The sequence below is a fragment of the Capra hircus genome, chromosome 8 (assembly GCF_001704415.2).
Source record: "Capra hircus breed San Clemente chromosome 8, ASM170441v1, whole genome shotgun sequence".
Lineage (NCBI taxonomy): Eukaryota > Metazoa > Chordata > Mammalia > Artiodactyla > Bovidae > Capra > Capra hircus.
Window position 1 is genome coordinate 24614115 of NC_030815.1, and position 25116 is coordinate 24639230.

The 25116-nt window shown below is 41.6% G+C and overlaps 1 protein-coding gene across 4 annotated transcripts in view; it reads left to right on the top strand.

Annotated features, from left to right (window-relative positions):
• The window catches only part of SLC24A2 (solute carrier family 24 member 2), a 276401-nt gene that overhangs the window by 200346 nt on the left and 50939 nt on the right, over nucleotides 1-25116 (top strand). For 3 of the 4 annotated variants that reach the window (XM_013965891.2, XM_018051915.1, XM_013965892.2), the window contains one exon: nucleotides 12505-12555. The exons of the other annotated variant lie outside the window; for it this stretch is intronic. In XM_013965891.2, the coding sequence (XP_013821345.1) occupies nucleotides 12505-12555 (51 nt within the window). The remainder of the gene's footprint in view (nucleotides 1-12504; nucleotides 12556-25116) is intronic. 4 annotated transcript variants of the gene reach the window in all.

A 25116-nucleotide genomic window follows, 5' to 3' on the forward strand; every position in this document is an offset into this window, starting at 1 on the left:
AGGGATGGGGGGGATCGGGAATACCGCCTGCAGGAGGGAACCTCCAAGTGACTCACTAGATTAGAAGATCTCATAAGATTCCAACACAAAAAGACAGGATGTGTGGGATTTAGAGAGATAGGTTCAGTTTGTGTTTTGAAAGCCTTACGCTGATAACAATGTGAAAGATAGGTGAAAGGTGCCAGGACTAGACAGTAAATGGTAAGAAAGAGAAGGAGTAAGTGGTAAGAAACGAGAGTTCAAATAGGACTCGTGCAGTAACCTCAACAAGGCTTCCGGCTAAGGCAGGGACAGTAGGAATGGAGCAGAAAAGACAGAACTGAGGCTGTTCAAGGCTGGAATTGATAGGGCTTCATGACAGTACTCTTGTGCTTCCCTTGTGGCTCAGCGGGTAGAGAATCCACCTGCAATGTGGGAGACCTGGGTTCGATCCCTGGGTTGGGAAGATCCCCTGGAGAAGGGAAAGGCTACCCACTCCAGTGTTCTGGCCTGGAGAATTCCACAGACTGTATAGTCCATGGGGTCACAAAGAGTCAGACATGACTGAGCAACTTTCACTTTCATGATTGGTTGGGTTGTGGGTGTGGCTATAGAAGCATCAGCATCACTTCAAGCCCCAGCCTTTGGATCTTAGTCATATGTAATATAACCAAGCTCACATTTCTGTGAAAGAGAACAGTGGGCTTATCTGTATGTGTCAACTCAAAAAAATCCTTTTAAAAAAAGGATAGGGGAAGAGAATGGAACCTCTTGCCACTTTCAAGACTGAACAATAAATGTGTGTGTACCCCCCACCGCAAATTTGATACAACTTAAGAAGAAAGTACCTTTTGCCTGATTTTGTAAACATAATCATTTCATTTACAGAGATGCAAAAATGCAAAGATGTAGATGTCATCAGTGAACATGTTAGCTTCTTAACCCCATACCTATACAAAAAACTTACTGAGAACATGTTTTAGAAATTTGCTATTAGAAGGACTCAAACAGATTTTTTAAAATAAATAAATTCCAAATGTTGCATCAGTTCAGTTCAGTTCAGTCACTCAGTCATGTCCGACTCTGCGACCCCATGAATCGCAGCATGCCAGGCCTCCCTGTCCATCACCAACTCCCGGAGTTCACTCAAACTCACATCCATCGAGTCAGTGATGCCATCCAGCCATCTCATCCTCTGTCGTCCCCTTCTCCTGCCCCCAATCCCTCCCAGCATCAGTCTTTTCCAATGAGTCAACTCTTCGCATGAGGTGGCCAAAGTACTGGAGTTTCAGCTTTAGCATCATTCCTTCCAAAGGACACCCAGGGCTTATCTCCTTTAGAATGGACTAGTTGGATCTCCTTGCAGTCCAAGGGACTCTCAAGAGTCTTATCCAACACCACAGTTCAAAAGCATCAATTCTTCGGGGCTCAGCTTTCTTCACAGTCCAACTCTCACATCCATACATGACCACTGGAAAAACCATAGCCTTGACTAGATGGACCTTTGTTGGCAAAGTAACCTCTCTGCTTTTCAGTATGCTATCTAGGTTGGTCATAAAGATAGTATCTAATATTTTATATTCTTTGCTTTCAAACCATATTCCTTTCACTGTCTTTGACAATGTCATTTTCTCCCTGGAAACGCCAGCTGAAAAGTAAGAGAAGTGAAAAAATATTGACTATTCAGCCAGAATTCTGGATTGATGCCCATGGAGGCAATAATAATGAAAAATGGAATGACTAACCCTGATTACTTACTATATGCCAGGCGCTGTGCTAAGCATTTTATATAGATTAGTTTGTTCAATTTTCAACATCATCCTATGAATCTGTTATACTAAAAACTTAACTATATTATAACCTCTTCTATTATAACCATTTTACTGATAAAGATACTGAAAGTTACAGTAGTAAATAATTTGCCCCAGGGCATAAGGGAAATAATAGCTAGACCCAGGTTCAAATCGAGGTTTGTTGAACCCCAGAATTCACTTTCTTAACCACTGAATAATACTACTTTGACAAACAGCTGGGATCCCTTTTGAGCTTTCTTTTTGAAAATCAAAACTTATATTATCTCTTTCCCTGCGTTATACATTCTTTAAATAGTGCCAACAGTCTCCATGTATCTGATTACAAAAGAATATGACATTTATAGACTTCCTTTGGCATGACATAACTAGTTATTATTTTTGTCATTCTTCTCCTTTGACCTTTTTCTTCTCCAGTATAAACTTGTGCAGAAAATGTAAAAACAAGGCTCTAATCCTGAGTGCCCACTTATTGTGACTATAATAAGTGAGCCTAAATCCACATCACTGCTGGGCTTTGACCCAGTCATAGAATGATAGCTCCTACATACGGAGAATTTCCAATGTTCCCAACATCACATAAAACCCCTTAGAGCAATGCAGTAAGGGAGTACTAGAATTAGCCCCATTTTGCAGATGAGGAAACTAAGGCTTTCAAAGGTCACACAGCTAATAAGCAGTAAACTGTGGATTAGAACCCACACCTCTTGACTCCAGAAATTATGCTGAGTGCCATAAGATCTCCTTGTTCGTCTCCATGGTGATAAGGGCTCCTGATACCAGCTTCACTCTGCTTTTATGACGATCAGAAGGATGCTATGATGGGAGTTCCCTGGCTTAGTTGAAGGAAAACTAATAAATGCTTTAAAGGGCCTAATAATTAATACCTATCACATACATAATGAATACTATTTGCCAGTTATGTGTTAGGTATCTGTAATATTGACCACAACCCTACCAGGCAGCTATTATTGTTCCCATCGTATATGAGTGTGAAAGCCGTGTGTCAGAGAGGTTAGCTAACTTGCCCAAGCTCTCATGGCTGGTGAGTGGCAGCAGTAGTTGTCAAGTCAAAGTCTGTGGGGTCCACAGTACAAATGAAGGGACTGCCATGCTGTATCATTGCATGCTTTTCTCCATCCCTTTGGGAAAAAGGAAGAACATTATGACAAAGTATCAGTGCTTAAAGTTACCTTAGGATTGTTGAGATTTTTAATTACACAATTGAAAGGACACCTAAACGTCCAGGAAATCTTTTTTTTTTTTTTTAACCACACTGTTTGGGGTTAATTCTCTTGCCTGGGTGGCTCATTGCTTTTCTTTAAAAATCCTTTCCAGAAACCTGCTTATTCTCTCCTGTTCTCTTCCCCTCCCCAACCTACCTCAGCAGGGAAGGAGCAGAACAGCTCTTCCTGGTCCCATTTTTCTTGTTTGATCATCCAGAGCATGTAAATTACAGTGAAATATGGCCTGAGTCAGCTCCTCACAGGACAGAAATCAGTAACCATTGATATTGCTAAGCAACACCACAGAGGAGCAAGACTGCAAATTAGGTGACAAATTTATAAGAAGTTGGAGTGTCTGGGGACTCTCTTGGGTGTTTCATTATGAACCATCTGGATGATCCGCAGTAATGACCACACATTACTGTTCACTGTTCAAGGATGATAATTCCCATATAATTATATGGCACCTCCCTCTATGATCCTCACCTACCTTTCAGAATCTTTTACTGTGTTTTTCGCAATCCAGATATTTCCCTGAAAAATAACTGGGAACAGTTACACCTAATGGACAATGTTCATTCCTCTCCAAAATAAGATTTTTTTAAATTACTCTTTTGACTCATGTGGTGGCATAGCTAGATGGCAAGAATGTGCAAAAAAAAAAGAGTGTGTTAGTCATGGCATACTAGCATTTCTGTTGGCCTGACGTGGACTTAGCCTTGGTGTCCCAGAGAAACCTGAGGTGATGAGACTCATAGTCTGCTCCTAAGTCAGAGATAAGCACACTGTGGTACCCACACCAAGGGAGATAGGTAAGCCTCAAGGGAGATGAGGAAGGGAACCAAAGCCTTTGACTTTTCCAGAAGGGTAGCTGAGCAAGGACCCCTCCCAGTTCCAAAAGCCTAGCTGGTCTCACTTGTTCATTCATTCGCTCATTCACTAATATTTATAAGAAAATTGGACTCACCATCCTGATTTTAAACCAAGCCCAGAGTGGTTTGCTTTTTTTTAAATTTGGAATTGGTTACCAACATTTAAGGTGCTTCCCTGGTGGCTCAGATGGTTAAAAAAAAAAAAAAAAAAAAACCTGCCTGCAATGTGGGAGATCTAGGTTCGATACCAGAGTCAGGAAGATCCCCTGGAGAAGGGGATAACAACCCATTCCAGTATTCTTGCCTGGAGAATTCCATGAACAGAGGAGCCTGGCAGGCTACAGTCCATGGGATCACAAAGAGTCGAACACAACTGAACTACTAACACACACACACACACACACACACACACACACTCCAACATTTAAAAGTCAGGAATTTTCACATCAAAGTCCAGATATCTGGCTTCCCTTGAATAATCAGATCTTTCAACACTGTCCCAGCCTTTCCTCGTGGAATGGGAGCTAAGAGGCTGTCACCCCTTTAGGCATTCACTGGCCACTTTTCCATAGTCCCTACCACTCCCTATTGTGGGCCTTGGTCCACTGTCCTCACCGACACACCTGGCCCCTGTGGTTCATGGGCGCTTTATCAGAATGCTACTGTGCCCCAGGCACTGGGCCAGCTGCTGCGGATCTTTCTGATCCCTAATTTGGAACTAGTATCAGTAGTCCTAAGGGACTGGGGCCTCGGAATGATATCAGCAGATTGACATCAACAAGGAAACACATGTAGAAAGTAAGGGAGGCCAGAACAAGAACAAAGCGAAACAAGTGTGTCTGGGTTTGCTGGAAGCTTGAAAAGGAAGAGTGAGTTTTTCATGAAGGGGCTGGATTCAGAGGGTGTGAAAATCAGGTGATAAATGTCGAAGAGGCAGCGATGTATCTAAGGACATAAATCCTACTTGACACTCAGTAGCTGAGGGAAGGTTACTCACAAGTTCAGCCTTTTACTTTTATTTGCAAACTTACTGCCTTTCTTCCAAAAGCCTAAGTGAGAGATTTTAATCCCATAGAAGAAAAAGAAGCACTCGTTAGCATAGATTTGCAAGAGCTGAATATGAGAAGAGCTCTATAGGACAAAATCACCTCTGTTTTCACCTTGTGTATGACATAGATATGTTACCACATGTTGGATATAGCTGTCCCCATGTAACTGTGTACTCAGTTAGGAGGCTCTTAGGGAAGTTTAACACACAAACATTATTCCCCCACAGATTGCTAAGCAGAACTTCTGCAGTGAGTCAGTGCTCTGAAAGCTTTTTTTGAGTGAGAATTTGAATTTGAAGGTTAAAATATTCCTTTTATTCTGACTTGAGTCTGAAGTGAGAATATGGCTGTTTCCTCATTTAACCTCCATCTCTTAAGGGTTTGTTTTTTTTTTTTAACTTAAGAAAATTACTTGCTTTGACATGAACAACTGTTATACAGGAGTAAACCAAAGAAAGCCTTTTAATGGAAAGCAGTTAATTCTGGTGGACCATACAGCCCCTTTTTAGGTAAAATCAAACGAAAAGCTTTAAATCGGGCTGACTTAGAAATATCTTTTAGCTCAGGATACATATTGATTTTGACGAAAAATTTTCACACAGGGAGAGAAGAGAAACAAAGTCAACCCAAATCAAGCACTGTAAGAAAGTTTAAAAAATTGTATGGATCTACAAATATAAATGTTATGTTTGTAGGGAGTGGATAGGAAATGACAAATACATTACTCCCATACTATTGATTCACAAAACTTCAATAATAAAAATAAATTCACAAATTAAAAAGAAAAAAAAAACACCTTAGGCTAAAATGTTAATACTACCAAACATGGTTCTGGAAGTTAGCCAGGGCAGCCTTTCATTAGACTGAAAGTTTTCCTTTGACATTCTTCCTTGCGTTTAAGGGAAGGCATCTGGGGAAGGAGGGCGGTGGGTTCTTGACTAGGACGTTTCAGGTATTGACGCTGACATTGGTGCCCACCCACAGAGATAATGAGAGTCTGATTTAACACCCTCATGCTGGGCTGAAATAGAGGTTCCTGTTGGAACTTTGGTAGACAAGGAAGAGAGATGTCCTTCGGCAGATGCATGGATAAGAAAGCTGTGGTACATATACACGAGGGAATATTACTCAGCCATTAAAAAGAATACATTTGAATCAGTTCTGAGGTGGATGAAACTGGAGCCTATTACACAAAGTGAAATAAGTAAGAAGAACACCAATACAGTATACTAATGCATGTATACTAACAGTATAGAATTTAGAAAGATAGTAACGATGACCCTATATGCAAGACAGCAAAAGAGACACGCAGATGTACAGAACAGTCTTTTGGACTCTGTGGGAGAGGGTGAGGGTGGGATGATTTGAGAGAATATCATTGTTCAGTTGAGTCACTCAGTCATGTCCAACTCCACTTCCAACCCCACGAACTGCAGCATGCCAGGCCTCCCTGTCCATCACCAACTCCTGGAGTCCACCCAAACTCATGTCCATTGAGTTGGTGATGCCATCCAACCATCTCATCCTCTGTCATCCCCTTCTCCTCCTGCCCTCAATCTTACCCAACATCAGGGTCTTTTCAAATGAGTCAGCTCTTTGCATCAGGTGGCCAAAGTATTGGAATTTCAGCTTAAACATCAGTCCTTCCAATGAACACCCAGGATTGATCTCCTTTAGGATGGACTGGTTAAATCTCCTTGCAGTCCAAGGGAATCTTACAAGTCTTCTCCAACACCACAGTTCAAAAGCATCAATTCTTCTGCGCTCAGCTTTCTTCATAGTCCAACTCTCACATCCATACATGACTACTGGAAAAACCATAGCCTTGACTAGACGGACCTTTGTTAACAACATGTATATTATCATATGTGAAACAGATCGCCAGTCCAGGTTCAATGCATGAGGCAGGGTGCTTAGGGCTGGTGCACTGGAATGACCCTGAGGGATGGGATGGGGAGGGAGGTGAGAGGGGGGTTCAGGATGGGAAACACATGTACACCCATGGCTGATTCACGTCAGTGTATGGCAAAAACCACTACAATATTGTAAAGTAATTAGCCTCCAATTTAAATAAATTTTTTAAATCAAGTAATGGATTAACTATCAAGTGTCTGAAACATTTTCCTTTAAGCACCAAATTTAACATTCACTTTAACATAGGCATTTTTTCTAAAATTGGTTGCAGTATTCTATGCCTTTATGGAAAGAATTTCTTAATAGAAATTACTTTTAATGCTTAAGGATATGATGATGAATGTTATTGCATTCTCTTAAATATAAAATGTTTAAAATGACTGAAGTACATAAAATTATCTACTTTTATACTTAAAAGCCCTAAACTTACATAATTTGCAATTTTTGTACTAGTTTTTCAGAATCTCTGGCATCTTGTTCACTGAAATGATACCAAAGTAACTTTCTTTTGTAATTGAGAATTAGTATCTAGCAGTCATTAATACTACATAAGACTTGCTTCAGAAAAGTTGGGTTTGAATATATGTATATCACGGAACTTGGTTAAATTAATAACTTAATGATACCTCAGTTGTGATAATAAGATCTAACCTAGAGTATCATGCTGTGAAGTTTAATTAAAATAGAGCATGCAGAGCTGCTTGAGTACTAATAAACAGTCAATAAATGCAAAAGAAAAAAAAGGGAGAGAGGTACCAATTATTAAGGATACCTGTGCCACATGACACAAAGTGCTTTATAGATATGTTCCTTTCTGATCCTCCAAAAACCCTCCTGAGAATAGGTATTTATTGCTCTTGTCCCTATTTTACTAAAGAAGAGACTAAAGGTTCAGAGAAGATCACCAGCTCATAAGTCATAGAACCAAGCTCTGAATTAGCTATCTTAAACTGTCTCACTCAGAAGCCCTCTATTTTTTTAGTTTATTTTACTGAAGTATAGTTGCTTTACAATGTTGTGTTAATTTTTACTGTACAGCAAAATAATTCAGTTATACATACAAAAATTTTTTTCGATATTGAATATAGTCCCCTGTGCTATCCACATGGGACCTTGTTGTTTATCCATTCTATGTATAATAGCTTGCATCTGCTAATCCCAAACTACCCTTCCCCTACCCCCTCTTAACCTTGATGGCAATATTATGGGATCAGCAGTCCAGAAGCCTTAAGTATCAGGGCCTGCTGTCCTGACTTCAGCAAGTCCAGGGAATTTTAGCAAACCAAAGCGCTGTTATTTGGGAGCTGTGCATTTATATGCTTTGATTAAGAAATATGAGGAGTACATGTGATACACAAAAAGCACTGTTCTAGTTGGGAGGGATCCAAAGAGGAATACAGCCTCAGTCTCCAAGATATGGACATCCTAACTGGAGAGACAGACTTTGCAAATATTACAGGGGAGGGTGCATAGGCCCTAAGCTGGAACATTGGTGATCAGATGAATGAAGGGTCTGCTTTTCACATCCTGTCCCCGTGGTTATGGTCCATGTTTTGACATTCTTCGCAGATCTGAGAGTAGGAGGGTAGGACTGATGAAGAAATTTCTTTTAAATTCTAGCCCAAATGGCAGAATATCTTCTATTGTTGGACACCAAATAGCTATTTTAAATAGCTGTTTTAAACTTGTGTAAATACTGTTGAATTAGTTTCAACAAACCTGTGTGAAATAGCAAGTTTTCTTAAGTGTTCTGCCCCATGTGCCATGGGCTCTCCTTCACTCTTGGTGATGCTTGCAATAATGAGGCTGCTCATGATTGATTGCTTAGTGGGTATTATTATCTCACCTACTCTTCGCCACAGCTTTGTGAGACGGATATTAATACAAGCATGCCCTTTTATAGCTGAGGACACCAAGACTCAGAAAGGCAAAGCAATTTGCTCAAAGTCACACAGCTAAAAAGTGGCAGATCTTGGGTTCAAACCTATACCCTGGCTTCAAAGCCTGTGTTCTTAACTTCTTTTAGCTACTGAAAATAATCCTTTCCTGGATGTGATATAATCTGATATTTGCATACTTCCTTTAATAGGTATTAGACAACTTTACCAAGGAACTAATCTCTATGTTAAGAAAAATCTAAAATCTAAATTTTAGATCTACAAAGTCAGTGTCAAAAATAAAGCAGCTCTTTGACTTAAGAAAACACACAAGTTATTTTTTCCATCAACCAACATTTAATGAATGTTGTTGCTTTCACTGATTTCTCTACCTCTGCTTTTTATTCTAACAAAATGAATTCAGCATAGATTTTTCTGTTGACTTTCTGTTTTATATGTCAGAATTTTAAGGCCTGAAAGGTTCTGCTCCTGTCTGGGGAAATTTGTTGAAAAAAGGGTTGAGAATGCCAGAGGTTCCTAAAGTGGAACTGAGGTCAATGTTGGAAGGAGAAATCTGTGTCCATGCCCTTTTTAAGAAAGGAAGAAATTAGGGGCCAAAAAGCACGAGTGCTTAGTCGCAGATCTGTTGAGACTGAAAATCTTTTCCTTGACTTATCAACCAAGATGTACGGACAAGAATTCAGAGGTACCTTAAAGCCAGGTAATGACCTTGCTGGAAGGCCTGAGGGGAAGTGGGCAGAGGAATGACAGCAGATTCAGGCTCTCCTAGAGCCCCAGGAGCTTGGACGCCCATGGATCCAGCTGCCCAAATGGCATGAGTGGGTCATGCCATGTTAGGCAGCTGATTAGCTCATAGGCTCATCTCCAACACCAGCCACTGGATTCTAGACTTTTTCTTAGAGAAATGTTATAGAGAAGAGACACCCAGCGGTAAACAGGATGATCTTCACTACTGATCCATCCCTTTTCCTCTTGCTCAGTTGACATAATGGAAGTTATTCAATAGTATTAAACAGCACCCTCTTGAACCCCCTCCCTCCTCCCTCCTATCCCAAGAAATTCAGCTTGGATTGGGACCAGTCTGAATCCTAATCCAATGATGCTAAAGTTGCCAGGGCTACTCTCCACGGGGAATGTGCTGACGGGAGCCCATTGCCGCTTGCAGGTGAGTTTTCATTCCTGCCTCTCAGGCCGCTTTCCATGAGGTGTCCACGGGCTGTGGGATGCTAGCTAGGTGCAGATGCGCTCCGACTTAAGGATGCGCATCACGTCTGTCCTAGTCACATGTCGCACCCCTCTCCCTGCACCTTCTCAGGCCCTGGTTCAAGGAAGGGAGGCACTGGCTATTGGAGATACTGTCCCACCAGCCCCAGGAGACCACCCTGACCATTTGCAAGCACTGAGGTGCCGAGTTCATCGTCTCAGTGTCCCATTGAGGTCAACGATAAAAACTATTCCAACAGGCTGGTTTCCTTCACATTCTCGTGTACCTTTTTTAAAGTTAAGCACCAAACATGGTTCTCTTCACTTGCAAATACTGTTTCCTTGCCCACCTTCTTCACTGTGCTTCAGGTCACTCCATCACTTGTTGTCACTCAGCCTTTCACTGCTCTTATTCCTTCTCCTCCACCAGCTTTAGCCTCCTTTTAGGTATATCCTGTCCAGTTCTTGTCCCCCTGCCCCAGTCCTCATCTAAGGAAGTACCTAAGAACAATCTAGGAATCGCCACAGCAGCAAGAATGTGTGAGTTTTGTCAGCCACCCCTGGATCCAATTTTGACCATGTTGGTATTAATTTAATAAAGTAATCAAAGAATATGATTGTATGTGTTTATACCTGGCTCCATGAGAGAGGGGCTAAAGACTTAATCACATCTGTCTCTAGCAGATGTTTGAAAGTTTGGGACTGATAACACGAAGACTGGTGTGTGTGTGTGTACAGAGGTAGCATCTCAAAAGACAGAAATGCAGTAGTGTATCTCCACTGTGTAGAAACATGGTTTTGGCCCAGCTTTGCAAACATGAACTCCACATTCTGTTTCCTTGGCAAATGAAGAGAATGCCAGCTGCTTATTCACCTGCTTTACCTCAGGGAAAGAGTGGAGGTTACCAAAAAATTAGTTGGCTGGTATAATTCATCAGCTTACTGCAGGATTATACATACACATCACACCACTCACACACAAGGCACAGATTATGTGTAAAGCCACCATGAACATGTGTTTAATATTTATGAAGGAATTTAGATCACCTTAAAATCCCAGACTTTGGCAGTCTCACTTATATAATAGACTACTGTTCTTAAAATGGCAGAAAAAAGTTTTTTTTACTGAAGGCAATCCCTAGAAGTCAATTTTTTAAAAAGGCTTCTTGTTTTGATGCAAAATTCAATTTCTTATTGAAGCACTTGCATCCTTTGTCATGGGTCTAACAAAATCCAGAATAGGCAGGTTTTTGCAGAAACATAAAAATGAGGCGATTTTTCTCCCCAAGGCATACTTTTGTATTAGTGTGTTAAAATAGCTTTAGGTAAAATTTTAGGCACATGGAAAAAGAATGTGTATAACATATACTATAAAGAGAAGAATATTTATTACTGTGTTTTAAACCAGAGCCTTATCTTGTACACAAAACCCATCAGTTATTAGTTCATTCATATGTGAGTTTTTAGCAGCCTACCAAGTTAATGAGCCATTGAAGCATTCCATAGAATCACAGGAGTATCTCTCAAGTCTCATTAATATCTCTAAGTTTATTGGGAGAGTGGTGTGATGACCAGGAAAATACTATTAACCTGCTCACAATGTTGCTTCAAATAATCTGGAATTTTCAGATGAACAGGAATGAAAGTTTCTATTTTAGAACTGAAGTAAGAAAACAGAAATGGTGTGTCCCCACCTCTTCTGTCCCTCTCCCCAAGATGCCACTTCTACCAGCTCACTCAGACGAGCTTGCTTCCCAGCAGTCTCCATCACAGCCGAGTCCTTTCCTGAGCTGCATCTGGGAGGTTGCCTCCTGGCCCCTGCAGGCTATGATGCAGCAGCAGGTGATGCCCTGAGCATGGAGCTGTGGCTGCTCTGGGCCACCTGCCCTTCCCTGGGAGCACGCCTCCCACTTCCTCCCGAAGCCTTTTGCACCTTTCCCAGCCCTTCCAAGCATGTTGCACCCATGGTATTCAGTGCTTCTTGCCTGTAATATGAGATTATAAATGAAAGGGAAGTTTAGAACATGGTTTTTCATTCGGGGTTTTTCCCAGGTAGCCTTCCTTCCTTATTAACCTCTAGGAAGTATTTCTGTTGGCGAAAAGCTGTGAAATGAACTCCTGGGACTTCTGTTTCCTGGCAAGGAATACTGGCATCTACACACCCCAGTTGGTCTCTGCAAACCTCGAAAGGGTCTCAGGTCCAGCCCTTCCCCTTGGCATATCATCTCTAAAAATGACAGGGCAAGGCTGGACCTGCCATGAAGATATCTTCGCCAAGTGTTCTGTTTCATCAGATGTTAAAATAACTGTGTCCTGTTCTGTAATGCAGGGCACGTCCTACCCCTAGTGGAATAATATATTTTAAGTGATTTCTGAAAATGGGCCGTGAAAGCCGTCTGCCACATGGCCCATGTTTGCACATCTCTATATAGTTACGATTGCGGAATTTGACAGTGTAACTCTGAATCTGATTAATTAAGAATGTGTAAAAAACAAAGTTCTTGCATTACAGCTCGTTCCTTATCTTTGTGTCTTTTACTGTGATGTTGTAGAACTTGGATCATATGGAAAACTAAAATATTATGACACAATGACTGAAGAAGGTAAGAATGATTTTAGAATTGTATGCATTAGCTTTTTTTTTTTTTAATTTATGGTGTCTGTGGCCTGCCCATTTTTTTAGTCTTTATTTTTTCCCCCTTTGCATGACTTCAGTGACATTGTGTGATTTATCATTCTTTCTGCATTTTCGTCTAGTCTCTGCCATTGTGTTGATTTGGAATTGGAGACATGCAATACCATGAGTGATCATGTTATTCCATTCAAACGATCCAAACCATCTCAGTCGTGTAACGCACTCAGTGAAATGGTGTCAGCAATGTAAACACAAGCCCACACCCACTGGGTCACCGTTAGCTCCTCCACATGCTTACAACATAGAAAAATACACCGGACCAACACTTCCTTTTAATATGCCCCTAATTTGGGGGTGGGGGGAGATATGTATCTTCTGGTGATATTCTGATTTATGCAAAGGAATGAGCAATCTAAAGGAATCCCTAGATTCAAAATGGAAACCTGTTTCTGATGCAGAGGACTGTAAGCTCCTGTCCTTTTCTCCCACAGCCCATGCTAACTCATCTGAGAGAGGCCAGGGTCATTCTTCCAGCCAGTGGGGCTGTATATATTGGAGTTCACACCATGTGAGATTGGACATATCATTTTGAGCATTTCCCCTGAGTAAATGAAGTCTGGCAGAGATTTATTTTTCACTGTATCTACAATTCCAGACACTGTCCCAGAGCACAGTCTTCCCTCAGTCAGAATGACTTTTCTGAAATAAGTGCACCATGGAACAGCAACTTGAAAATTTTGCATTCTGGTAAAAGGAGTTGTTCTCTTGTCCTAATCCCACACATACCTCCACTTTTTTACTAATAAATGATATTTGTAAGTTATGAAAACATTTGGAGTTTTCACATTTCACTGATACTGACAAGAAAGCCAAAGTTACCCTAGGAAGGGAAATCAGTTCATTTTGTCCTTCAAACATCAGAGAAACTCCCCAAAGTGTTGCATATCTTGTTTTCAGCTTCTAGTATTTCTGAGTTGCCTTAGTTTGCCAAAGAACTCCTTGTCGCTTTGCACGTAGGAGGCAGAGTATCAGACAGCCCTCAGTAAGAGGAAGGCCCTTCTCAGCCCCTCCCCAGTCCAGCTTCTGCAAAGCTCTGGGGTCCTTCTTTACTTTTATCTGTGTTGTCAGTTAACCATGGTGGTGTTTTCTAAAGCAGCGGGCCACAGTTAGAATCTTAGACTGGGCTCTATTGTAACCCAAGGCCCTCCCAACAATGTGGGGGAAGTGCAGATCCTTGGGCAACGAAAGCCCTAAAGGCAGAAAGCATCCTATCCTACCACCATGGGGACAGAAAGAGCAGTCCCTGCCTTGAAGGAAGGCTCCTGTCCCAGCTGTTATGTTCACTCCATGTCTTCACACCACTTTGATTTTTCTTGGTGATTGGTTTAGGAAGCCAAAACTTTGGGGCTCACTGACTTTATAATTTAATTGCTTTTCCAGCCATCTCACAGCCCTCAGTCTAAACTTCATGGCTTGACTGGCCAGTGGGTTTGCTACCTTCTACCTGAATAGTTACGACCCCTCACGCTCTCTCATCCCTTCATCCTGTCCTCTGCCTTCCGCCCTTAGCTTCTTGTTACCAGAGCTGCTTCTGGCTTCTTGTTGCTTCTGTTGACCTGCTTCTCCCTTATCCTTCCTTTCCTTCCTCTTTCCATATCTATGGGAGCAAATTGCCACTGGAGCGCTCCCTTTCTCTTCTTCCCCGCACCAGAAAATTCAGCATCACATGAAGATGCAAAAGCGCTGCTTCTGATCTGATGATACCAACTGATATCGAACAGCTGGGCTGTCTAGGCAGGCAAACAGAGTCAAAATAATGTCTAGCATGAGACGCATGACCAGCCCTTAGCAAAACTGTAAAATTGTATTTGGGGACCTTCATGGGTCACCTTTAAGATTCCTTATCCTTCCCTGGACTGCCCACCCCTTCATGCATATCCCTTTGTGTCCCATTCTTAGCTGAAAATTCATCCCAGTTACAGTGACAGCTAATAGTAGCCAAGGGAGCATTTTTAAGTACATTCTATGAAATATTACTATCAGATCATGTCATTAGGGATTTTGCAGCCATACGGGGAAAAAAAGAAAGCAAGCTTGATTTTGTTATTAAGTAAGCGGGAGAGCTTCTGAATTAAGCTAAATAGATTTCTTTACCATGTAGCTTGTCAGAGCCTTCCATGTGCACCTATGCACTGCCACATATAATAATAAATCCTATAGAGGGATGGAGGCTTCCCTGGTGGCTCACTGGTAAAGGATCCGCCTGCAGCGCAGGAGTCATGGGTTCAATCCCCGAGTCAGGAAGATGCCCTGGAGGAGGAAATGGCAACCCATTTCAGTATTCTTGCCTGGAGAGCTCCATGGACATAGGAGCCTGGCAGGCTACAGTCCGTAAGGTCAGAAAGAGTCGGACACGACTGAAGTAAATCAGCATGCACGCAGAGGGATAGAGTTTGCCATATTGCCCAGACTTTTTTGGTCAGAGAAACCATTCTTCATATAGCCTCTTGTGGGACTCTTTCAGAAATGCTGGTTAAGGCATTATCCTTTATCTAGAATAGTAACCTTTGAAAGACTCACAAGTTTTCCAAACACATAACAATCCCTCTCAGGCACTCACAGAAAGGATGACTGGAGCAGCGGGTTGGGATGGGGTGGGTCTCCATCCAGTCACCTCAGATTGCACCCTTTTGGCAGCTGCCTCCACGACAAGCCAGGCCTGGCTTAAACCTAATTCTGGGATTCCATCTAAAAGACTCAAGGCCAGTTCAGTAACCTCAGACCTGGCAACAGCCATGCATGACTTTCAAATTCCTCCTCTCACTGAAAATAATAATAATAACTGTGATTTATAGCATCTCCATGCTACACAACTTAAGGAAGTATGATAAAGATAAAGATGTTATGGGCAATAGGGGACTAGTAATAGCCTTCAAGAAATATCCCTCTCCATTTGAGCATTTCTTTTCACAATTTTAGAAATGTGACTAGCCCTTGACCGGGCTATTATACTTGCCCATGTGACCAGTCATTATTTGTAACTGTTTCTGGAGATTTCTCTCGATGTTTTGTGAAGTCAGCTACTTGCAATGAGGCCTGCTTTTTTTTCCTAAAGTGGATTAAGTGGAAAGATGAATTACATATGCCACCCCCATCCTAAGAAAAATTGTGTGATGATCTACTAAGTATAGAGAATGGTCGTGCACGTATTCAGTCCGTTATTTTAAGCACCTGCTTTTTGCAAGTTATTCTGCTAGGTGCTTCGTTGAAGTACAAGAGTAAAAAGTGGACAGTTTGCCCGCATGGAACTTACAAATAGGGAAGAAATAAAACGCTGAGTTTTAATAATCACTGAGCCACCAGGAAGAGAGTGGTAAGTCCCATAGGTATTCAGAAAAAAGATAATAGGCTACAGGAAGAGGAAAGATTGCTTTCAGCGGTGGGGGATGGGGAAGGAGAGGATTTTGTGAAGATGGTCTTTGACCTGGGCCGTAAAAGATCAGTAAATATGGGTTACATTGGTGTAGGAGGAATGGTTCCCACCCCACCCACCAGGCTGAGGAATGAAAGAAGGGGCCACACCAAGCCTTACTGAGTGCCCCCCACCTGCCAGGCACAATGTGCTGAGTGTAATTTAATACATATTAAATTTATATATATAAATGTAATCCTTGTAATGATCACAGGTAGATTTTACTGATGATGAGAAAACCAAAGCCCAAACAAGTATTCTATTAGATGTGGAAACTTTAAGATTCAGAGAAGCAAAGTGATTGGCTCTGGGACTCAGAGGTAGTAAGTTGCAATGTGGAAGCTGAACTCAGGACCACTCACCGCCTTCTCAGCTCCACTGCGGTTGCTCGGCAAGGTGGTATAAGGAACTGGACAGTGCAGATAGGCTGCAGTGTAGGGGTAGGAAGAAAGGCTTGATGGAGACCAGATCATGGGAAAAGTTGAACCACAGGCTAAGGAATGACAGTGAGCTATTGACTGAAACACAGCCTCCGTACTTGAATACTATACCTTTAAAATTTTATTTTAATAGAACGGTCTGGGGCTTCCCTGGTGGTCCAGTGGCTAATGCTCCACGCTCCTGTGCAGAAGGCCAGGGTTTGATCCCTAGTCAAGGGTCTAGATCCCACATGCTACAGCTAAGAGTTTGTATACTTCAACCAAAGATCCTGCATGCTACAACTAAATTTTAATATTTTAAAATTTTAAACTTTGATATTTTAAATTTGAATATTAAATTTAATGCTTTTAAATTAAAAAAAAAAAAGCCTGCTTACTCTCAGACACTGGAAAAAAGTGTAACATTTTTTGTAAAGTTTGCCCCTCCCCCCTCAGAGCCCAATTCCTCCCTCCCTTGTCTCAGGTGCTCAGAACCTAAATCAGAACAGCTGCCTGGGCCACACCCAACTTCCTCTCCTACCCTGAACCAATCAGAATTTTACCCACTCACTCATTCATTCCCTCCCTGAAGGAAGTGGCAACCCAGTCCTGTATTCTTGCCTGGAGAATTGCATGGACAGAGGAGCCTGGCAGGCTATAGTCCCTGTGGTCACGAAGAGCTGGACACGACTGAGCAACTCAACAACAGCATTCATTCTCTAACGTATTCTTTCAGCAACCCTCATTTTGCACCAGGCATTAGACTGAGTACGGGGCTCGTGGAGATTAAAGATAGCTCTCCTCCTAAAGAATTCACATTTCAGCGGGGGACACAGGCAGCAAGATGAGTAACATGGTGGGCAAACCCAAGGTGCCAGGGAGCCCAGTGGAAATGAGGACAGGATTCTCAGAAGAGGCCATGTCTCCACTCCCTCATTCCTGCTTCCCAAGGTGATGGCTCTCCTACCCTACCAACCACCTGATACTAATGTGTTCACTTGAATTATCAGCTGAGCACCTGCTCTGAATGAATCATGTTCCTAGATTTGATCTGTAACAAGATGTTTCCAGAGATTCAAGCAAGTGGCTCTAGGGGTAGTCTTATAGTGACCTCAGTTCCCCCTACTTGGGCAGCCATTCGTTATCTCCTCATGGGATGATACTTAATATTCTTGGAAGAGCAATCTCCAGTTTTTACTTAAGATAAATAACCCATAGTTTAACAGATAAACATATTCTACAACACAGGGAAGTGTATTCAGTATCTTATAATAACCTATAATGGAAAAGAATCTGAAAAAGAATACACATATACATATATATATTCATATATATATGTATATATATATATATAACTGAATCATTTTGTTATACACCTGAAACTAACACCACATTGTAAATCAGCTATTCTTGAGTTTAAAAATAAATCTGTAACCCATAGTTTATTTCTCAGCTACAGATAACCCAAATTCATACCATTATCACTCTGGAAAATCCTCAATAAATTGAACTTGGCTTCCTTACTATAGTTACTTTAAATGAAAATGTAAAAAGTTCAAAAGAAAGCTTGTGTGATGGAACAGAGGAATTCAAAGAAGAGATGTCTTTCCACCAATGGCAGTACACACAACTACTCATTTCTGCTCTTTGGAGATAAACATTCATAAAGACATGTAGATAAGTAGGTAAACAGAACTCATGACTAAGGATACTTTGCAAATATGCAATGTATTGTGCTAAACTCATTGCCATTTAACAGAAGCCATGTCTAGAAAAATAATTTCTCCACTTTTTAAAAAGTCAATCTTTGTTCATTTGTAGAAAGGATAACAAAGATAAGTTTGTTTTAATATCAAGGGTAAGAATAATGATCTTTTCCTTTCTGAAATTAAAGCTTGTTTCATGGCAACCAATAACCCCTTTACCAAGCTAAGAAACTAATAATGTCTTATATGAATCATGGGTTCCTCAGTTAGGCATGTGGGTGAGTTTTGAAAATTTCAAAGAAACAGAAGCACCCTAAGGTCACATAGTCTAGCCAGTTATTTTACATTTGTAAGTGCAGTGAAATCTTCCCTGATGGCTCAGAGTGTAAAGAATCTGCCCAGGAGACCTCTGTTCAATCCCTAGATTGGAAAGATTCTCTGGAGAAGGGAATGGCAAACCACTCCAGTATTCTTGCATGGAGAATTCTGTAGATAGAGAAGCCTGGTGGGCTGCAGTCCATGGGGTCAAAGAGTCAGACACGACTGAGCAACTACCACTTTAGCACAGATTCCAGTTCTTCTTCAAAAAGAAATTGAATTTGGTAATACTGTTCATTGGTATTTTCCATTGCCCAAAAGATATCCTCTGAAAATGTAATCCTAAAACGGGTACTTGGTGCTATCTGTGGTTTTCACATTATATTTTAATCCTGGCTTTGAACTGATGAGACTGTGTTATATACTCTGATATATTAAGCAGGATAGGTTCAACTCTAGCAGAAAATCCAAATTAACAGGGACTTACTTCAGATAGAAGTATATCTCTCACGAGTAAAGAAGCAAGCTGTACATGGCTGATATGGAAGCTTCACAGTAATCCAAGGCCCAAACTCCTTCATCCTTCTGCTCCATCTTAATATATGACTTTCAGCCTCAAGGGCACCTCATGTCCAAGATGGTTGCCACTCCAGCTCCACCATCACATCTGTATTTTAAGAAGTCTTGTGCGTGCTCAGTTGTGTCCGACTCTTTGCAGCCCCATGGACTGTAGCCTGCCAGGCTCCACTGCACTGTCTATGGGATTTTCCAGGCAAGAATACTGGATTAGGTTACCATTTCCTACTCCCAAAATTATTTTCCCCAGTTATTTTGTCTTCTCTTTAAGGAGGCTTCCTTTTAGACTTTCCAAGTAAAATCTGTACAAATCTCCATTACTTGCCTACACCTAGTTCAAGGAAGCTTGGAAATGTAGTATGTCAAGCTGGGTGATGTGCTGTCCCCAATAATTTAGATAGTATGTCACTAGGAAATGAAAAAGGAAGATATTAATAGGCAACTTGCAATCTCTCCATAACAGACAAATATTGCTTTCATAAAACTGTGTGTTGATGGGGAGGACTGAGACCAGAGCAAGCTCTGGAGTAAGATTGAGAACTCATCCTAATATAGTCAAAGGTCTGTCTAGTCAAAGCTATGGTTTTTCCAGTAGTCATGTAGGGATGTGAGCATTGGACCATAAAGAAGGCCAAATGCCAAAGAATTGATGCTTTCAAACTGTGGTGCTGGAGAAGACTCTTGAGAGTCCCTTGGACTGCAAGGAGATCAAACCAGTCAATCCTAAAGGAATTCAATCCTGAAAACTCATTGGAAGGACTGATGCTGAAGCTCCAATACTTTGGCCTCCTGATGCGAAGAACTGACTCATTGGCAAAGACCTTGATGCTGGAAAAGATTGAGGGCAGAAGGAGAAGGGGGTGACAGAGGATGAGATGGTTGGATGACATCATGGACTCAATGGACACGAGTTTGAGCAAACTCTGGGAGATGCTGAAGGACATGGAAGCCTGCGTGGCGCAGTTCATGGGGTCACAAAAAGTCAGACATGACTGAATGACTGAACAACAACTGGAGATATGGATAAAGTGGATTTGGAGTCTGGTATGGATAAAGTGGATTTGGAGTCTGGAGCTTAGGGGAAAAGTTAGGGTTACAGATGTAAATTTGAAAGTCACAGACTATAAGTCATTTAAAGCTATAGAACTAAATAAGAATACCTAGCTAGTCAGTAGAAAAGAGGAGGCCAAGGACTGAGCCCTGGGAACTCTAAAGTGTAGGGTCTGGGAAGAGGGGCGAATGCACAGCAAAGGAGACTGGGGTAGGCAGAGGATGGGGAGAGAATGGCATCCCGGGAACCAAGTGAAGAACTTGTTCCAAAGGCGGGCCATGAAAAGGTGATGGCATTAAAGAATTGACAGATGAGATCAAAGAACTGTCTTATAAGATAACAGTTACAGACAGAATGTGAGATGCTTCAAGTCGGGAGTTTGGGCATGGTACTGTTATTGCCAGTGACAAGGTTCAACTGCAGGAGTGGATGGACAAGGTGAGAAAGGGCAGCTGGAAGAGAGTAGGTTAGGGCGGTAAGGAGCCAAGTGTGGCAGGGGTCACCCATGTAAAGTCACCATGGGTGGCAACACGAGTAACGGTGGAGATAAAAATAGTGAACTGGGTTCCAGTATCTTCGGGAATGAGGGAAGCATGACTAGGAAGTCAGTTGAGGTAAAAGTGGTAGAGTTTATCGGCCTGGGCTTCAAAGAAGGACAGAGAATTGATGTGTTAAGTAATAAGGAAGGCAGGATGGAATAGGGTAAAGAGCACTTGGAGAGAAATAGTGTCACTTTCAAGGGCCACAGGAGAAAAGGGACCATCAAGAAACAACCACGCTCAGGAGGAACAAAAAGACAACGTTCACAGAAGTTGAGAATGTCTGAAGTTTACTGATGGCGGGACTGAGAGATTGAGCCAGACCAGGGATTTTCAGAGCCACTTGGTGATAAGCACCTCGATGGTGATGGATGACCTGGAGGCTTTGCTGATGAGAACAAGAATGTAGCATGGGATGGCAACAGCCTCACCATGTTTTTAAAGCCTTACTAGAGCCTCTTTCTTTGGATTGGTCTCATGGGCAGTTTGCAGTGATGAAGTAAGGTCTGTCTTTCCAGGAGAGAGGAGCTCTGGGGAACCCCATGAGTCCAGCTGGGAGCAGGGAAAGTTAAGGAAGGAGATCAGCCTCCTCAATTCAGGGACTGAGAGTTCAGTCCAGCACAGGAGGACCCTTCCTACAGACATGGCCAAAGATGGAGTGGCCTGCCTCAGACAGGACCTTCTCTGGAGAAGCCAAGGATGCTCCTTCAGAAAGAAGTTCAGATAATGGACAATGCCACGGTCAAGACTCTGGCCTGGTGGCCTTTATGAAGTGTGATGGCAGACACAGTTTGCAAGTCTGCCTTTAAGATCTGTCTTTAAGATGAACCTTCAGAAAACTTGATCTTGCATTTTGGTTACGCTGCCACCAAGATTGTGATAGGTAGGTTCCTGGACCATAGCATCTGAACTAAAACACTTGTGTATTATTTGATCCAGTTCACAGCCAAATTATTAGTGTGGTTAAATACAACAAATAGTCCATTAGTTCCTGTGGAATGGACCCTTAAAAGAACAACTGCCCCCATGAAGCCTATATTCTCTTTCAGTTGTAAATCCAAACTTTTACCACAATAGAAATTTTAAATTGTAAACTAATTTTAACCATTCTTTTGATTATAAAATCATTCCATGCATGCAGAGGTAAAAAGCAAATATTACATAAGGAAAGACAGTAAAATGAGTCCCCTTCTTACCCCAGATTCCATTCATTCCTTAGAGTTGGCCACTTTTTTATCAGTTTTTTAACATATTCTCTTTTCTTCTATACACTGTTCTATACGTGGCTTTTGTCTATTAACATATCTAAGATATTTCCATATTAGCCCTGTTTTACTCTCCCCATTCCTTTTTAGCGGGTGCATAGTATTCCACTGCCTGCCTCTTCCCTGGTGGGTTCAATCAGTCCCCTGTCAATGAATATTTAGGATAGTTCCATTTTTATTCATTTAGTTATTACAGTGCTACATGAGCATCTTCTTTGCCCATATAATAAACTCTATTAAGTTGAAGATATAAATGTGTGTGCTGTTCACTCAGTCACGTCTGACTCTTTGCAACCCCATGGATGGTAGAGCACCAGGCTCCTCTATCCATGGAATTTTTCAGGCAAGAGTACTGGAGTGGGTTGCCATTTCCTACTCCAGGGGCTCGTCCTGACCCAGGGATCAAACCTGTGTCTCTTGTGTCTCCTGCATTGGCAGGTGGATTCTTTACCACTGTGCCACCTGGGAAGCCCTTTGAAGTATAAACAAACATACAAAATCAAGTTCTGGAAATAAAAATGACAGATCAAAGGACATACACATTTTAAACTTCGAAAGGTAGTGCCAAATTGCCCTCCAAAGACATTGCATCAGTTTACACTCCTACTCACAGTGAAGGCGTGAGCCTTAAACAACAAATTGAAATAAGTCCTTTGAACAGAGATTCAAGCTGACTTCTTTACAGAGCAGATGAGCTTTTGCAAGATAACTAGCTTCTGATTTACTTGTTTGAGAACCCCAAGTTTTTACTAAAGTTGAGTGAAATCCAGGGTGGAGTTCTGATGGAAGTCTTTGTCCTTTCCAAATGAAGTGACAAGGCTATTCCTCCCACACAGAATATCCAATTTCCACCCCAGCATGTATGCTTCTTGCCTCATGATCATTGATATCCCTATAGAAACTCCAAGGTCCCTGCAGGTTACCTTTCTCCCTCCCAGCTACCTATGAGGGCAGCTCTGTTATGCACGACACCATTTCCAGCACCATGTTATGTTTCATTCATTCCAGGTTGATGGTTTAAGTCATTCGGTCCAACTTTCCATAACCGGATGATGTTTCTGGGCACTTGAACAGATACTCTCTGTTAAGGCTGGGCCTTCTCCAAAAGACAAACAGATTTAACTCACCGGTTATTAACCACATTACTTTTTTAGAGATGTATTCTTACAAGTCTCTCCCTGGGGCTGGATCTTAGGAAGACAGCTGCCTAGTGCGCGTGCATAACCAAACTAACCAACTAGAAACTGGCATCAGATCTGTAGGAAAGATCAAATCAGTTGAGTGGATAAATTTATGGTCTTCCTGAAAACCAGAACCAAGGAAGTCTTCTCATTAGAATACATCCAGCTCTTCAAACTTCATTGCATCTTATTTTCATGATCTAAACCATCAGCAGTAAAAGCAGAAAGACTGGACCTGGCAAGTAAAGGCAGATTTTGCCACATCACATGTGTAGAAAATGTTAAGTGGCAGCAGAAGTGAATCATGGATTTTTTTTTTTTTTTTGGTCTGTTTCTGACATCCCCAGAGCTGAAAATGCTAAGTCACCTTCATCAGTCAAACTTGAATATTGTTATTATAAATTAATAATTTCCCACCTCTGTGAAGCTTTCTCTTTAAAAAAAAAAAAAAAGTGGAAATCTGTTATACCAGGAAGTTGGCATGTTCAATTAAGCATGGTAAGTTTCTCTTTTGATTAAATCTGAAATGAACTGAATCATCCTGTCTTAGTCATGGGCCACTAAACCTTCAGTCCCATTTAATTAAGAACCCACAGCAGGTCCTGCCACTTCTGTTACAAACCCACATTTCAAATGAGATTGACAGGCACCAATTTACAATGTAAAGCTGAGGATTCAAAAAGAAAAAAAAAAAAAGAAGAAGAACACAAGTTAACTGACCATTTGCCGACACATGAGATCCAGGTAACAGGAGAGGATGTGTTTATGTGAAACACTGGCTACTACAGAATAAATGTTAGCCAGATCTAAAATCTGGTTTTTATATATCAATACAAGTCAGAGTAACCTTTCAACAAATATTTGTTGAGTACCTACTGCCAACTGCTGTGAACAAATCAAAACTGCCCAAATGAATACATCAGTGTCACAGACCATTGGCAGAGAGACATACCCAATATATGAGCTTTGACTCCAAAGACCTCTTTTCTACCCCTTAGCTGGTAGTGGGGCTAGATGCTGGCAAATCTTGGATTTGAAGCCTGTCTCGGTAAAGCAATTCATTACCCATTTATCTCTTAGATATCCACAGGGTGAAGGGATAGGAACAGGGGAGAGACATTCAAACCTTCTATCTGGCAGCCCCTGCCTGGCTCAGAAATCCAAAACAGATCACACAACCCCTTTGCGAATGTTTATGGGAGCCATTTGTATCTGTGTATCCAGGAGAGAACTGTTCAGAAAATTAAGCTCCCAAAATAATACAACAGTTGGCCCAAAGTGATGAAGAATAGTAGCTCTCAAGCCATGTCAGCCCCAGCTAAGGTCAGTAAACTGACTCCATGCCTGAAACATCATATTTTGCCGTCCAATACCTGCCTCGAGTTTTTTTATTTGTAAAATCCCAGTTTTGCTTGAACTTGATTAGATTATCTTTAAAAAAAAAAAAAAGGCAGAGAGAGTCTCAAAATAGACAGTCATTAACTGTAAACACAATTAGACTTTGGAGATTTAATCTCTACATTAACCAAGAAGTGAGTCTGGTGAGTTTCCTGCAGTGTGTTTCTGGATCCTCCTTTTTCTACTCACCAAAAGAATGTAAATTTCAAATAGATTTGCAAACAGCAAGGACTCCAAGCACGTCACACAAGCACACACACATGCAAGCATGCATGCATGCCCACACGCTGTAAGATTCCCTTTGTTGTTTGTGTTAATGTTATCACGTTCAGAAACACTGAGGACCAGTCTACGATGTAAGTACTGGGGGGACAGATGACAAGAAGTGTCCCTGTCTTGAGGGGCCCACAGGTTAGTTGGAGAGAGAGTGAATAAAACACCTCTGGCTTTCTATGAGAACTGCCATGATGGCATAGGTATCAGAGGGTTGTGATAGAGAAAGGTACCTAGGTACCTTGCCAGCCCAGGAAAGGGACTCGAGAAAAGCTTCCTGAAAGAAGAGATGTGTAAAGCAGAGTCTTTAGAAACAAATAAACAGCATTCC